The sequence below is a fragment of the Salvelinus sp. IW2-2015 genome, linkage group LG28, assembly GCF_002910315.2.
Source record: "Salvelinus sp. IW2-2015 linkage group LG28, ASM291031v2, whole genome shotgun sequence".
Lineage (NCBI taxonomy): Eukaryota > Metazoa > Chordata > Actinopteri > Salmoniformes > Salmonidae > Salvelinus > Salvelinus sp. IW2-2015.
This window is the reverse complement of record NC_036868.1, coordinates 14,884,934-14,902,239: the sequence shown is the minus strand read 5'-3', so window position 1 is coordinate 14,902,239 and position 17,306 is coordinate 14,884,934. Positions and strand designations below refer to the sequence as shown.

Here is a 17,306-nt window from a genome sequence, read left to right as displayed (position 1 = left end):
GACAACGAAACCTGATCCGAAAGGAAATGCCCAACTACTGGCAAAGCCCCACCCAGTATTACAACGACTGAAGGCAGTGATGGCAGCGCCATATTGGCGGATGAGGGACCAGTTGCATCTATCTCATTGTTGGTGCTCCTCTAGCGGTAATACAGAGTAACCAGCAAGGCGTAATTACAACATCGAAATTGCTACATTGTATCAGTCACCAGCTGCATCGTACATTACCAAGAAAAATAGAAAAGTACTATGTCAACATTTTCATATGCCTACACATACATTATATTGCTTGTGTCATTTGATGTATTTATCTTTTTTTATAAAAAATTTAAGACAATATTTTAATAAAATCTTCACATAAAAATGTAAAATACAAAAGTGTTACAAAATGTGTTCTGATGATGCAGTCCACAAATGATGGAGGGTATGACGGAAGTACAAATTGAAGAGAGGATACAACAATTTGTCTCAAGTGTACGGTAGGACTACAGTGTAGAATGTAGCCTACAGTGATGTCAAAAGTCGTAGCTTTGTTCAAATTTAGAGAGAGGGGGTAGAAGGCCATCACCATAGTAGGACATACACTGAGTGTACAAAACATTAGGAACACCTGCTCTTTCCATGACATAGACTGACAGGTGAAAGCTATGATCCATTGTTGATGTTACTTTCCAATTTGTAAGTCGCTCTGGATAAGAGCGTCAGCTAAATGACTTAAATGTAATGTAAATGTACTTGTTAAATCCAATTCAATCAGTGTAGATGAAGGGAAGGAGACAGGTTATAGAAGGAATGTTAGGCCTTGAGACAATTGAGACATGGATTGTGTGTGTGCCATTCAAATCAATTCAAATCACATTTTATTGGTCACATACACATGGTTAGCAGATGTTAATGCAAGTGTAGTGAAATGCTTGTGCTTCTAGTTCCGACAGTACAGTAATATCTAACAAGTATTCTAACAAATTCACAACGACTACCTTATACACACAAATGTAAAGGGATGAATAAGAATATGTACATGTACATGTAAATATATGGATGAGCAATGGCCGTGCGGCATAGGCAAAATGCAGTAGATGGTATAGAATACAGTATATACATATGAGATGAGTAATGTAGGATATGTAGACTTTGTTAAAGTGGCGTTATTTAAAGTGACTAGTGATACCTCCATTTATAAAATGTATTAAAATGGGAAGAGATTAGAGTCTGTATGTTGGCAGCAGCCACTCTATGTTAGTGATGGCTGTTTAACAATCTGATGGCCTTGAGATAGAAGCTGTTTTTCAGTCTCTCGGTCCCAGCTTTAATGTACCTGTACTGACCTCGCTTTCTGGGTGATAGTGGGGTGAACAGGCAGTGGCTCGGGTGGTTGTTGTCCTTGATGATCTTTTTGGCCTTCCTGGGACATCGGGTGCTATAGGTGTCCTGGAGGGCAGGTAGTTTGCCCTTGCGGTTGTGGGTCGGAGCAGTTGCCGTACCAGGCGGTGATACAGCCCGACAGGATGCTCTCGATTGTGCATCTGTAAAAGTTTGTGAGTGTTTTTGATGACAAGCCAAATTTCTTCAGCTTCCTGAGGTTGAAGTTGTTGCGCCTTCTTCACCAAGCTGTCTGTGTGGGTGGACCATTTCAGTTTGTCCGTGACGTGTACGCCGAGGAACTTAAAACCTTCCACCTTCTCCACTTCAGATGGTGAATGGGCAAGATAAAATATTTAAGTGCCTTTGAACAGCGTATGGTAGTAGGTGCCAGGCGCACCAGTTTGTGTGTGTGTAAATAACAGCAATGCTGATGGGTTTTTCACATTCAACAGTTACCCCTGTGTATCAAGAATGGTCCACCTCCCAAAGCATATCCAGCCAACTTGACACAACTGTTGGAGTCAACATTGGCCAGCATCCCTGTGGAACGCTTTCGAACACCTTGTAGAATCCATGCCTCGATGAATTGAAGCTGTTCTGATGGCAAAAGGGGGAGCAACTCAATATTAGGAAGGTGACCCAATGTTTGTAAACTCAGTGTATATCCTTCTCCTTACAGTCTATTTTACATACCAGTATGACACCTGCTGGACTACATTTAGGCCTACACTAGTTTATACAATGGTTTATGGATTATTCGAGGACTGACTACCACTAGATGGTGTAACTAGATGGTGTAACAAGACAATACATTTGTGATCCATTTGCGTTTTATTATTTGAGTCTAGAAGTTCCATCTAGAAGTAAATCTTAGTGTGATTAGACAATATCAAAAGTACAGTATAATATGTACAAGTTTAAAATGCAGAGTGGCGAATGTATGTGTATCTGAAGTGTATCTGAAAAACCCACTGAATTGTCGATAAAGATCGATTCTATTTTCTATTATATTCTATTCTATTAGTCTTTTGTAACCAGACCTCATCTCACCTGTGTTATCACCAGTATTATAATAGGCCAATAACTCTGGAAAAACACAAAAACTGGAGCTGAACTAGGCTGCATAATTAATTAAAGACTATATCCGTTAAATTGGGTGGAATCAAGTTCTATTGATATAAGCATTGCAAGTACAATATACTACAAAACCTTGTACATTATGATTTGCACGGTAGGTGGTGCTAAACCAATTCAGATATTATAGGTACCCCGCCAACCTCTGATTTTGATCAAGCTGGACGGCATCAAGTGTCGTACATCGTAGCTCCAGCGAGTCATAGCGCACAGCCTAGCTATCAGTTCGGTCATAGAGAATCTTGCAACCAGGGCAGTCATTGTGCACGCGTCTGGAGCAAGCGGACGTGCAGCGTTCGAAAAGACGAACCAGAGAATGAGGGTAGAGCGCAAAAGCACGTCTCCAGAACCGACTTTCCTAGAAATGTGCTTCTCGTAGGTTGCCCCGCCAATAAAGGGGCGATATCTGCTCCAGGAACTCATAGGAAAATGAAACGGCTTTCTCGAAAACTGACTTTGGCTCTGGTGGTGCTTTGTTGGACTGCTGCACTACTGTATTTGATACTCCTAAGTAGGCAGCAAGTATCCGACCTGGGCACCAAAGACGCACGTTACAGACAGGTAAGCAGCACTATCATTCCTTATCCTGTATCATCGCATCTAAGCTATATCCCACATGCAGGTAAGATAACTTCCTATGCATTTAGCAATAGTGCAGGCTAAACTCGGACCAAGTGCATGAGTGCGCGCAGGTAAAATGTAGGCGTGTTTCTATGTAAAACAAAATATTTATGCTTGAGAGGGTGTCAGAATTTCCACTCTGGTGTCGTCTTACAGTGTATCACGGCTTCTGCTCTACATTGCTTTCTAGAAGTTTGCACATTAGCCAACAACCAGTTGTTTCTAACTTTTTTTATTCGGGTTGACTGAATGTGTCCATCCCATACAGTATGTATTGCAAAGTGCCGTTTCAATTGGTTATAATGAGTTTGCAAATTGAGGTTTAGATGCGCTTTCTGTATATTCCAAACTGAAAACAAGATACTGTATAAATAATCCTAGAATATATATCTGCATAAACATCTGATATATGTAATGCCACGTTCACAAAGAACAGTCAGACGCTCACTAAATTGGTATGAACAAAAGTTTCGCTAAAGTGTAGGCTACTACACAATTTATTAAACACTGATATAATGAATTCCTCGAATACTTGAATTTCTTAAAGCCTCGATAAAATAATTTAAAGCATAACCATACATTTATGCCTTTAACCATACATTTATTAGTCTTTCTGTTCTGTAACCTACTCTTGTCTGAAAATTCAGCATTAACCATTCAAGAGGTTCAGTAATTGACTTGTAATATGTGGTCCCTGTGTGAACTGATGAACATAATGTGATGGAATAATAATATCTACCATTACCAAGACAGCCAGACAGTGGCAATTATAGCCATAAAAGGTGTAACGTTTTACAGCGGACACATTTCTGTGCTTATTACTCATATTTTATACTGAACAAAAAAATTAACACAACATGCAACAATTTGAATGATTTTACTGAGTTACAGTTCATATAAGGAAATAAGTCAATTGAAATTAATTCATTAGGCCCTAATCTATGGATTTCACATGACTGGGAAGGGGCACAGCCTGGGAGGGCATAGGATGCGTCACTGCCTGGTATGCCATCTGACCGTAAGGCGCTACAGAGGGTAGTACATATGGCCCAGTACACCACTGGGGCCAAGCTTCCTGTCATCCAGGAGCTATATACTAGGTGGTGTCAGAGGAAAGCCCAAAAAATTGTCAGGGACTCCAGTCACCCAAGTCATAGACTCTTTTCTCTGCTACCGCACGGCAAGCAGTACCGGAGCACCAAATCTAGGACCAAAATGCTCCTTAACAGCTTCTACCCCCAAGCCATAAGACTGCTGAACAATTAATCAAATGGCCACTGGACTGTTTACATTGACCAACCCCCCCCTCCATTTGTTTTGTACACTGCTGCTACTCKCTGTTTRTTATCTATGCATAGTCACTTCAATGTACAAATTACCTCGACTAACCTGTACCCCTGCATATTGACTCGGTATCGGTTCCCCCTGTATATAGCCTCGTTATTGTTATTTATTGTGTTACTATTTATTATTTTTTACTTTAGTTTATTTGGTAAATATTTTCTTATCTCTTTCTTGAACTGCATTGTTGGTTAAGGGCTTGTAAGTAAGCATTTCACAGTAAGGTCTACACATGTTGTATTCGGCGCATGTGACAAATAAAGTTTGATTTGATTTGACTTGGGCACCTGGTCCACCCACTGGGGAGCCAGGCCCAGCCAATCAGAATGAGTTTTTCCCCAGACAGAAGTACTCCTCAGTTTCATCAGCTGTCCAGGTGGCTGGTCTCAGACGATCTTGCAAGTGAAGAAGCCGGATGTGGAGGTACTGGGCTGGCGTGGTTACACGTGGTCTGCGATTGTTAGGCCAGTTCAACATACTGCCAAATTCTCTAAAATGACGTTGTTTGTGGTAGAGAAATGAACACTCAATTATTTGGCAACAGCTCTGGTGTTCATTCCTGCAGTCAGCATACCAATTACACACTCCCTCAAAACTTGAGACATCTGTGGCATTGTGTTGTGTGACAAAACTGCACCTTTTAGAGTGGCCTTTTATTGTCCCCAGCACAAGGCGCGCCTGTGTAAAGATCATGCTGTTTAATCAGCTTCTTGATATGCCACACCTGTCAGGTGGATGGATTATTTTGGCAAAGGAGAAATGTTCACTAACAGGGATGTAAACAAATTTGTGCACAACATTTGAGAGAAATAAGCTTTTTGTGCATATGGAACATTTCTGGGATCTTTTATTTCAGGTCATGAAACATGGGACCGATACTTTACATGTTGCGTTTATATTTTTGTTCAGTATACAAAGTCAGCTTTAATTAAACTATTTACACTTTTCCCCTTGACTTCAATCTTGTTTTGTTGGAGTGCAGAAGCCAGATTTCATTATATTTTGTGTGCCAGTTATTCTGGTATATATGCTGGGTTTTGTAAAGTTGTCCATGGCAAATGCTTAGGGTCAATGAGCAAGTGAGTGCTTTTCAGTGTAGGAGCTGAATGGCGGAATTAGACGTGTGAAGTAGGCACTCAAGTCAGGCTTGATTGATTCAGTGTCAAAATGGTAGAGGGGCCTCTATCAACTGAAGAAGTTCTAGCCTGAGAGAGTTGTTTGGGGTTCTGGAGTTGGAATGCTTACGCAGAGCAGTATCAATGTAGAGGAAAATATTGAAATAAATTCAATAAAACTGTTTTCAAGAAGCTGAGTTATGGGTTGAAGGGTTGTAAAAAAATATTTGTGGAGTGTAACTGACAATTAACCTGTAAGTCTATGTCGTTGTTTTTTTGTTTGAATTGTTTACGTGTTCGCTATGTGGGGAAATGATAAGACAAGCGGAACTACGTGGCTAAGAACTGTTGTAACGGGTATTATTATCGTAGCAACACACCTTTGGAGTGAAGGCAATCCCGCACTGTGTTAGCTAAGTTTACATGTCTTCGGGTGTAGTTCGTGAAGGTTGAAGCGTGTATGTTAGGATGGTAACGTTATAATAATTAAGGATGAAGCGTGAAATCATCCCAGGAATAATAAGTGTGAAGTTTTGATTTCCTCCCTTCTGTAATAAGCAGCCAATGAGGTATTTTTCATTTATTCGTGTGTTTAATCTGATACTGTTATATCTCTGGCTAAACTGTTTATGTATGTAAGCACTTCAGAGTTATACCAAGCTAATAAGTCACTCATAAGATAAGAAGGTTGTAAGAGTGTGCTTAACTGTATTTTCATTTACTTAGTTCTCACGGAAGGTGATAATTCTGACTGAAACTACAGAATAAAGGCGCCAGTTAAAATCAAGAAACAGTTGTGCTCGTGGTTACTGGAGGGAGCTACATGGAGTGAACAGGGAAGAAAAATGGGTAGTCTGTGGCAAATGCTACTGCACAGATAATAAAACATACAGTACCAGTCAAAAGTTTGGACATAGCTACTCAGTCAAGGGTTTTCCTCTATGTTTACTATTTTCTACATTGTATAATAATAGCGAAGACATCAAAACTATGAAATAACACATATGGAATCATGTAGTAACCAAAGAAGTGTTAAACAAATCAAAATATATTTTAGATTTTAGATTCTTCAAAGTAGTCACCCTTTGCCTTGATGACAGCTTTGCACACTTTTGGCATTCTCTCAACCAGCTTCATGAGGTAGTCACCTGGGTAGGTGTGTCCAAACTTTGGACTGGTACTGTATATTGTGTGTATCTGTCATTCAAATACAAATGCAATATTCCCACTCAGTGTACTTTCACCATGTAGGTTTGTTTACCCAGCTGCTTTGTGAACAATAAAAGCTACAGACTGCCTATATCCGTAGAAGAACATGGATTCATCCTTCCATTGAAGAACACAGCAGTTTCTCTCCCCCTCAAGCTCTGTCTTTTGGGGGTCTTTGAGCTATTCCTGATGCAGTTTTTTCAGCTCCAGATTGGGAGCTGTTGCAGCATAAAGCACGGATCCAAGAGGGGGTCTAGCTAAGTCTTTCCATCCCCAACGATGTACTCTTTCTCTGAACCAGCTGTGTGCCGGCAGGCTCTTATTATTAATTTGACCTCGTTATGTGTGTCATTTCAGCAGCACACTTCTGTACAGTGCTTTGCATGTTGTTGAGACTCGCCTGGAGCTGTGGATGGGGAATGTAACTAATATGTAACCATAGGATAATTGGGTAGTTTTTATGTCTGTTTTTATTTGTATTATTCTTACTGGCTTCTATTTTTCTCAACAACAAAAAAACCTTAGCGGCTCATTCCCATTCTTTCAGCTCTCAACATCTGAGTTATTTTCATAAGTCGTGTCTGTTTCCAATGCAGCTCCCGCCTGGTGAGCAAACAAGATAGATGTTCCAATCACTGTGTTCAGCTTGTGTCTCACAATGTCAATGACTCCCAAATGCTCTAGTCTACACGTTTGGAATTCTGAGTTTTCTGCCCTGTATGAAATGTAATTTTTGTACTTTTTCCCATCTCTGATAAAGCAACGAGGGAGAAAGAAAATTAGTTCAGAGGATAAAAATAACTGAAACTGAGGGATGGAATGAAGATGTTTTACACATAAGGATTGCTCCAAAAGATCTTCAAGATTGGTACAGTAGGTGTTATAAGAATGTGCTAGGATTACTGTGGAGGGACTCTGTGTGATATTGAGTCATCTTGGAGAGAGAGAGAGAGTGTTTGTGATTACACAGTAGCTGAAGAGAGGATGCACTAGTTGTCTAAACACGTGTTTGTGTAAAGGCAACGCTTGGCTTGTTTCTGAACATCATTTTGGGCTGAAACGTATTACATGCCTGTCTTTGTGCACAAAGTCTTCTGTTTTCTCTGACGTGACATTTGGACAGTGAGAGTGAAACGTGAGTGTTATTGTAAGCCTTGTGTACTGTGGATAACATGTGATCACAGTACACCCAGTGAAAGACCTAAAGGTTAATGTAGCTTCTAAGGATCAACAGCAGCTTGTGTTTTTATATGGCTCCTCAGGTCTCCTGAATGGAAGCTACTGAAGGAACTATGAAAAGACTTAAACACTTAGCAAAATATGCAAAGTGTCTTTTTTATCAGTTACTCTCAGTGTTCCACAAAACCCGTCTCCTGTTAAGAGAAAAACAGTAGCACGCCTCATTTAATACGTGTTAGTTAATCATTTTGCTATTCCCAGTATGATATTGAAAGAAATTGCTTTAGCAGACACTATTAGACTGTTACTCTTAGCTAAGTGCTGTGATCGGGATGTTTTGCAGTGATTACCCTGCCCTGAGGAGTAATTCCCCCTATTATGAGGAGCAGATCAATAAATCAGACCATCCTCATGCGCACAGACACACACACACACACATTGCCTGCATGATGATAACCTTCACACCCATATAGCATTGCAATGGCACAAAAACATATTGCTGCTGAAATGCTGAAACATTCAAACAGGACTGATGGGATTCTATCTCGACTATTTAAAAATGATATACATGAATTCTAAATGGGCTGTCAATTGTAACCAATGTGTTTTTCTGTAATGCTACAAAAAGGTCGGTTTTACTGCTCATTTGTAATTTTCACCTTTATCTCCCAAGAATTGAGCCATCAATCTTATTTAGTCAGTACTGCTATTAGGGTTTTTCCTCAGTGCGCTAGACAGACAGAGCAAGCTAAGTTCTAAAGAGTAGTGACAGAGAACAAATATAACCATTTATATTTTATGTAGTCATTTATGCGAAAGCATCTGATTTCATCAGGAGTCAGTGAGGAAGACAGTGCAGAGGGATCACACACTTGAGTGAAAGGAATAAACTCTAACTTGTCACCGTTGGTATTTACATGAGAAATTGGGGGTGTTGAATGGACGGCTTTAGATCTGGGAATCTGCAGAGTTTGCTGCAACTAGGGCTGTTGCGGTCATCACCAGTCATGACCGCAGTCAAATTCCACGTGACCGTTTAGTCGCGGTTATTAGGTTCCTCCGAGCTCTGATGCTGCTGGTGGTCATTAGTAGCCTACTATAGTTGCTAACTGCCTGGTACCCTGCACTCTATTGTCCCTCTAATCACTCTGACATCAACGCAAATGTATTCGAAAATCTAATCAAGCACTTCATGAGAGCCCATGATGTCATGTTTCGTGACATTTCAATAGGCTATGCAATTGCGCAAGAAAACAGAGTGACGGCCACTAATAAAAGGAGGAGGATCCCATCAGCTTTCTATAGGCTTACTATATGTATTCCTGAACTTTCCTAATAATAAGCACATTGCTTATATTTACAACAGGAGTATAGCCTACCTGGCTGGCATGAAAATAAATTGTTCTCCATTCGCTATTTAAGTTCATAGATGACATGTATTTTTTCCACTGCCCCAGTTTCAATATAGGTGCATGATAATGGTCCATTATAAATCCAAACAAATTTCACACATATATTATTTAGTATATGTAAATATTAAATCAAGAATAGTCTGATGGGTGACAATATTACCCTATCACTTGTGAATGATATATTATCACGTGAATAATACCCAGCATAAGAAACAATGGCTTTTGCACACCTCATGTAGCCTAGCCCATAGTCCTATATGTTTTGATAAGGTTTGTATCACAACTAAAGTGGCCAAGTAACTTCTTAAAATTAAGCACATTAATTAGCTTTACAAGGGGTGTAGAGCCTAACTGGCATACATAAGCAGTGTGTGAGTTTCAAGTTTTGGGAAGATAATTTTCACCATAAAAATGCATTTGCGGTCACTTTTGAGAATTGTGTTTTCTGCTAATGGAACATTTGCGCTTCTAGCCTACTACCATGTCCGCATTGCTGCGCTTATAATGTGAAAAAATAGCCAAATAGTTTATCAACATCTTAAGCTAAACGTTCTGATCTGTTGTGTCAGCCAAATTGCATAAAGACGTTTTTTTGATGGTAGTGGTTGTATTAATTTGGGATCCATCGCATCCCACAACTGTCTCAGACTATGTTTGGAATATTTATTTCTTGCACAGACAGGAATAGGTTGACCTTGGTACAATGGGGATAGTAGATTGACAGACTAGTGATTTTGCTGTTCGTTAAGCCTACTCATCTTGTTGGCTGACGAAAAGTAAATGTGGACAGTTCTTCCATTTTCTTCGATATGCACCTTGGGAATTGGATAAGGATGCACGCAGTTGTATCCCCGATGTGTCTGTCTTTGCTTGTAGTCTGTGAGAAAGACCAGATCATGTGATGGAGCTGGCCACTGGCCACTGGCGATAAAGGCATGGATTTTTTTAGGGTGCATTTTGGCCACACAAAGGGGATGCCGCCTTGAAATTCTAGGCATTATCAAGTGCTTGTCAAATTGTGAATGAGTGACTAATAGAGGTCGACCGATTAATCGGAATGCCGATTTCAAGTTTTCATAACAATCGGTAATCGGCATTTTTGGACACCGATTATGGCCGATTACATTGCACTCCACGAGGAGACTGCGTGGCAGGCTGACTACGTGTTACGGGAGTGTAGCAAGGAGCTGCTAGCTAGCATTAAACGTATCTTATAAAAAACAATCAATCTTAACATAATCACTAGTTAACTACACATGGTTGATGATATTACTAGTTTATCTAGCTTGTCCTGCGTTGCATATAATCGATGCGGTGCCTGTTAATTTATCATCGAATCACAGCCTACTTCGCCAAATGGGTGATGATTTAAGAAGCGCATTTGCGAAAAAAGCACTGTCGTTGCACCAATGTGTACCGAACCATAAACATCAATGCCTTTCTTAAAATCAATACACAAGTATATATTTTTAAACCTGCATATTTATTTAATATTGCCTGCTAACATGAATTTCTTTTAACTAGGGAAATTGTGTCACTTCTCTTGCAATACTGTGCAAGCATAGTCAGGGTATATGTCACGTTCTGACCCTAGTTCTTTTGTATTTTCTTTTTTTTAGTTGGTCAGGGGGTTGGGTTATGTTATGTTGTTCATGTTCGTATGTTCACTATTTCGGGACTGTAGCGTCTTCGTTTATTTCGTTTGGTTATTGTTTTGTTCTTTCTTAAAAGTATTCGAAATAAATATGAATACTCACCACGCTGCCTTTTGGTCCGACATTTCCTACTCCTCAGATGAGGAGGACGAAGACTATTATTACAGAATCACCCACCAAGAAAAGACCAAGCAGTGTGGTGACGAGAGGCAGCAATACCTGGAGAACTGGACATGGGAGGAGATATTAGACGGAAAGGGACCCTGGGCACAGGCTGGGGAATATCGCCGCCCCAAAGCAGAGCTGGAGGCAGCGAAAGCCGAGAGGCGGCGTTATGAGGAGGCTGCACGAAAGCGCGGCTGGAAGCCAGAGAGGCAGCCCCAAAAATGTATTGGGGGTGGCACACGGGGAGTGTGGCTAAGCCAGGTAGGAGACCTGAGCCAAATCCCCGTGCTTACCGTAAGGAGCCGAGGATGGAACCGGAGCCAGTCGGGGTGGAATTGGAGGTGAGCAAGGGGAGTGAAGCAGAGACAGTGAAGGAATTAATGGGGAGATTGGAGGAGAGAGAAATGAGGGAGTTGCTGTGTTGGTGCATGAGGCACGACATCCGCCCCGACGGAGCGAGTCTGGGATTTGTTGTTACCTGAGTCAGCTCTCCATACTCGTCCTGAGGTGCGTGCTAGCCGTCTGGTGAAGACTGTGCCAGTCCCACGCACCAGGCCTCCTGTGCGCCTCCCTAGCCCTGCACCTCCTGTGGCAGCCCCACGTACTAGCTCTCCTGTGGCAGCCCCACGCACCAGCCCTCCGGTTCCGGCGCCACGTACCAGGCCTCAAGTTCCAGCACCCCGCACTCGCCTTGAGGTGCGTGTCCTCAGCCCAGTACCACCAATGCCAACACCACGTACCAGGCTTCCTGTGCGTCTCCAGAGCCCTGTACGCCCTGTTCCTCCTTCCCGCACTCACCCTGAGGTGCGTGTCCTCAGCCTGGTACCACCAGTGCCGGTACCACGCACCAGGCATCCAGTGCATCTCCAGGGTCCAGTACTCCCTGTTCCTGCTCCTCGCACTCGCCCTGAGGTGCGTGCCCCCAGCCCGGTACCACCAGTGCCGGCACCACGCACCAGGCCTACTGTGCGCCTCAGCAGGCCAGAGTCTCCCGTCTGTCCAGCGCCGCCTGAGCCGTCTTCCTGTCCGGCGCCGCCAGAGCCGCCCGTCAGCCAGGAGCCGCCAGAGCCGCCTTGTCACACGGAGCCGCCAGAGCCGCCCGTCAGCCAGGAGCCGCCGAGAGGTCGTCCGTCAGCCAGGAGCCGCCCGCCAGTCAGGAGCTGCCAGAGCGCCCGCCAGTCGGCTGCCTTTCAGTCCGGAGCTGCTTTTCAGTCCGGAGCGGCCTTTCAGTCCGGAGCTGCCTTTCAGTCCGGAGCTGCCCCTCAGTCGGAGCTGCCCCCTCAGTCGAGCTGCCCCTAGTCCGGAGCTGCCCCTCAGTCCGGAGCTGCCCCTCAGTTCGGGGCTGCCCCTCAGTCCAGTGGGGCCCTTTAGTAGGGTTGCCAGTCATAGGTTGGTGGCGAGGGTCGTCGCTCAAAGGACGCTACGAAAGCGGACTAGACAATGGTGGAGTGGGGTCCACGTCCAGCGCCAGAGCCGCCACCGCGGACAGATGCCCACCCAGACCCTCCCCTATAGGTTCAGGTTTTGCGGCCGGAGTCCGCACCTTGGGGGTGGGGGGGGGGGGGGGGGGTACTGTCACGTTCTGACCCTAGTTCTTATGTATTTTCTTTGGTTTTAGTTTGGTCAGGGCGTGAGTTGGGCGGGTTCTATGTGTTGTGTTTCTAGGTGGGGTTTTCGTTTGGCCTGATATGGTTCTCAATCAGAGGCAGGTGTTTGTCATTGTCTCTGATTGGGAGCCATATTTAGGTAGCCTGTTTTGTAGTGTGTTTTGTGGGTGATTGTTCCTGTTATGTTGTTCATGTTCGTATGTTCACTATTTCGGGACTCTAGCGTCTTCGTTTATTTCATTTGGTTATTGTTTTGTTCTTTCTTAAAAGTATTCGAAATAAATATGAATACTCACCACGCTGCATCTTGGTCCGACATTTTCTACTCCTCAGATGAGGAGGACGAAGACTATTATTACAGTACTATATGCAGCAGTTTAGGCCGCCTGGCTCGTTGCGAACTGTGTGAAGATAATTTCTTCCTAACAAAGACCGTAATTAATTTGCCAGAATTGTATATAATTATGACATACCATTGAAGGTTGTGCAATGTAACAGCAATATTTAGACTTATGGATGCCACCCATTAGATAAAATACGGAACGATTCCGTATTTCACTGAAAGAATAAACGTTTTGTTTTTCGAAATGAAAGTTTCCGGATTTGACCATATTAATGACGTAAGGCTTGTATTTCTGTGTGTTATTATATTATAATTAAGTCTATGATTTAATATTTGATAGAGCAGTCTGACTGAGCGGTGGTAGGCAGCAGCAGGCTCGTAAGCATTCATTCAAACAGCACTTTCCTGTATTTGCCAGCAGCTCTTCACTGTGCTTCAATCATTGCGCTGTTTATGACTTCAAGCCTATCAACTCCCGAGATTAGGCTGACAATACTATAGTGCCTATAAGAACATCCAATAGTCAAATGTATATGAAATACAAATGGTATAGAGAGAAATAGTCCTATAATTCCTATAATAACTACAACCTAAAACTTCTTACCTGGGAATATTGAAGACTCATGTTAAAAGGAACCACCAGCTTTCATATGTTCTCATGTTCTGAGCAAGGAACTTAAATGTTAGCTTTTTTACATGGCAAATATTGCACTTTTATTTTCTTCTCCAACACTTTGTTTTTGCATTATTTAAACCAAAATGAACATGTTTCATTATGTATTTGAGACTAAATTGATTTTATTGATGTATTATATTAAGTTAAAATAAAAGTGTTCATTCAGTATTGTTGTATTTGTCATTATTACAAATATATATATATATATATATATACACATATATAAAAACCAGCCGATTAATCGGTATCGGCTTTTTTGGTCCTCCAATAATCGGTATCGGCATTGAAAAATAATGTAGTGTGTACAGCCTGCGCAAAAAACCGAAGCAGACCTCATGCCTTTCAAGCAACTTTTTTCAAATCATCATTAGTCTCATAATGCAGCCTTACAATGTCTTACAAATCAGAACAAATAGCCCATTGTTTGTAGAACAACAACTTACATTAATAACTCTAAATGAAGCATATAGGAAAACGTATTTCTTTGTTAACCGCTCAACACAGAATAGCCGCATGTGTGCACTCCCTCAGATCGTTTAGAGAAAATACCCTTTCTATTTTATTCGGCTTTGTTCAATTGTGTTCTTCATATTATAAAATAATGCCACGGAAATCTAAGCAAATCTTTTCTGCTAAATGAACTAGTATAGCCCAAAGCCATTTGGCATAGCCAGATCAGGACAACTCAGAGTATGCTATTCTGTTCTTCTGAAATAGACTACATTTTCTTCATATCATGCTTCTTTAGACCTGTCTAAAATAAATAATGGATTTATTGTGAAGGTTTAGGCTATATTACTTGGATTTAGACTTTTTAAAATGTAGATGTTCCAAAGGTCAGCAAAAGTGGCTTATGTGGAAGCCAGGAGGTGCTAAATGTGTTTATGTTAATTACCGGTCAATTACTGTGAGACCAACAGTTATTTGCTTGACAATCACCGGCTAACAACATTTTGTGACCGCCACAGCCCTAGCTGCTACAGATGTAGGATCTTAATTTGATCACACTGTTGCAGGAAAATGTTCCTGCAATGCATGACATTTTAAACTTGTAGTGTATTTGAGGCTAAAAAAAGGCTTCTGAAGTTTGTAATCTTTCACACTTGGTTTTCCGTTACGAAAAACGTATCAACCCCTACAAAAATATCCATGAATTACAATCCACATAATTCACATTTCCTGTTGCTGCAGGACTATTTTAAGATCCGACATCTGTACACATTGAGCTTTCATAGTGTGTCTCTACTGTAAGCAGAATTAGATCATAGATGATTCGTGTAGAATGCCTCACATATGAATCAAACCTCAGAGGTTCTATAGAGAATGATAAGATAAGTTCAAATGAAATCCACTTTCATGGATTGTTGTTGTTTGTCTGATGATTAATAATGGATTAATAACCATGTAATAAAGTTGCAGTTTATGCATGGTTAAAAAGTGTTACCAATTACTGAATATGAACATGTTACTTTCATGTGATCAACAGTTTCTTTTTTCAGACAAAATAAATATGGATATTTCTTTTAACTTCATCCAGTTTATGAAGGCACAGACGATTTATCTCTGCTCAAACACAGCCTGAATCTGAGATTTAGAGGTGCACAATGTCTATACACCTTGATGCATGGGTTCTGGCACATTTCTGTGAATTCAGTTAATATGGGGGCTATTCATCTTATTGCCTTTCAGCCAATTTCTTTCCTAGCTATGAAGATAACACTTACAGACCTGTGTCCACAGAGGAAGCGTTCCAGTTATTAGTTTTTCTGTCTGTTGACCACTGTCGCTTTGATAACCTCTCCACTAATGTTCTTCTGAAGCGTACTGGAAGAGGGAGAAGAGGGAGATTGTGGAAGGGTCACCTGCCATTTTCTGTTGCTTTATTGTTTCCCCAGCTTGAAAGACATGCTCTATAATTCAATTTGGAACCCGGGAAGCAGCAGCAGCACAGACGGCAACAGGAGGAGAATTTCAGCCATAGAAACCTTGATGCTCTTTTATTATTTAGTTTTTTTTCTATTTCATGACCTTAGCAAAAGAAGAAAATGTTGCATAGCTCTTGCTTGCAGATCACGTATGCAGCCATGATTGCAATGCCCCCCCCCCCCCCCCCCCMGTAATAAGTAGCAATGGGTCATACATATTCAGTGATAAAATTGAAGGAAAGCAGTTTAGGGGAGGGGGGACGGAGAAAATCCCTGAATAGATTTGATTAAGTAAACAAAATTAGACTCAGGTAGCTTATTATGTGCTTTAGTAAACTTGAAATACAGCATAGGGACCATTACATACACCCCACCCTGGAGTGGAGTCATCCACAGGGTTACCAATTAAAAATGACTCACTTAGTATGGTAGTTCCGTGAGAAATTAACAATCCATGCATCCAATTTCCATTCATTTTAAGTGGTCCACATGCAGCAGCCAATCATGGCAAAGTCAACAAGTTGTCAACCAGAACGCAGAACTTTAGTAAGCCTGCTATAACCCAGTACATCAGTGATCAAAAGAGGCAAGAGGCAAACTCTTTTATAAACAGTTTTGCTGTGTTTATGCTAGTTTAAAAATGGAGAAGTTGCTTACCCCAGATGCCAAATGCAGGAAAGCAAAAAAATAGCTTAATGAAATAGAAAATCGCTTTTTGGAATCAAAGGGAATATTTAATACAAACATCAGCCGGCTCAGCTCTCACACAGTATGGTTGAGTTGTGATTAATCAAAATTGGTTCCAGTGCTGTGTAGCTCAAATTCTATTGTTGATTATTTTAGCTCCACTTCTTCATGTTTGAACTAGACCCACTATGCCCTGGAGATACCAGTTTCCACTGCTACTCTGGCAAAATAAAATTACCAGGGAATGATCAACTTTATACACACCCATTTGATTTGCATGGGATTTTAGATATGAGACTGAGAGCCATTTATAGTATTTGTAGGGAAACATTCGATGTTTTAATGTCATTATGCTTTAGTACAAAGTATGATGGATAAGTGAATATAGCTATAATGTGTTGATAATAAAAAAGCACTTGTCTGTTCCCAGAATGGAGGCCTGCTCAAGGAAAAGCACTCAAAGAGACCCAGCAATTGATTTTTGTCCACTCTAAGGGACATTGGTTTTTGGTCTGTATCTTTGAGGCCATACATGCCACTGTGATACGTCCTATTGTACCTTTGACAGGACATTCTGGGCTTTTCAATGATATCACATGTGTGGGGGTGTGACCTGGATAACTTTCTCTTACTGGTTTTTCAAAATGTCTGCCAGCCCAATCAGCATATTAATCAGCATATTATATGATAAGAAGAAAAGTTGTGCTTTTCAAATGGATTATTATTGAGAAAATATCTCAGGAATAGTTTGGTGAGTTTTCAGAGCAGTGTAATATTTTTTTTCTTATTTAAAGAGCTTGTTTATAAATGTCCTTCGTAGTGGATGCGGCAACTATGTTTTTACCTACTACCCATTTACTGTAAGGTTACAT

General features: G+C 41.3%; 1 protein-coding gene across 1 annotated transcript in view; it reads left to right on the top strand.

Moving 5' to 3' along the window:
* Positions 1–2,670: 2,670 nt before the first annotated feature.
* The window catches only part of galnt14 (UDP-N-acetyl-alpha-D-galactosamine:polypeptide N-acetylgalactosaminyltransferase 14 (GalNAc-T14)), a 114,524-nt gene continuing 99,888 nt past the window's right edge, over positions 2,671–17,306 (top strand). Inside the window, 1 exon segment of the mRNA XM_023974323.2 lies at positions 2,671–3,060. Coding sequence (XP_023830091.1) covers positions 2,929–3,060 — 132 coding nt within the window. The 5' untranslated portion in view covers positions 2,671–2,928.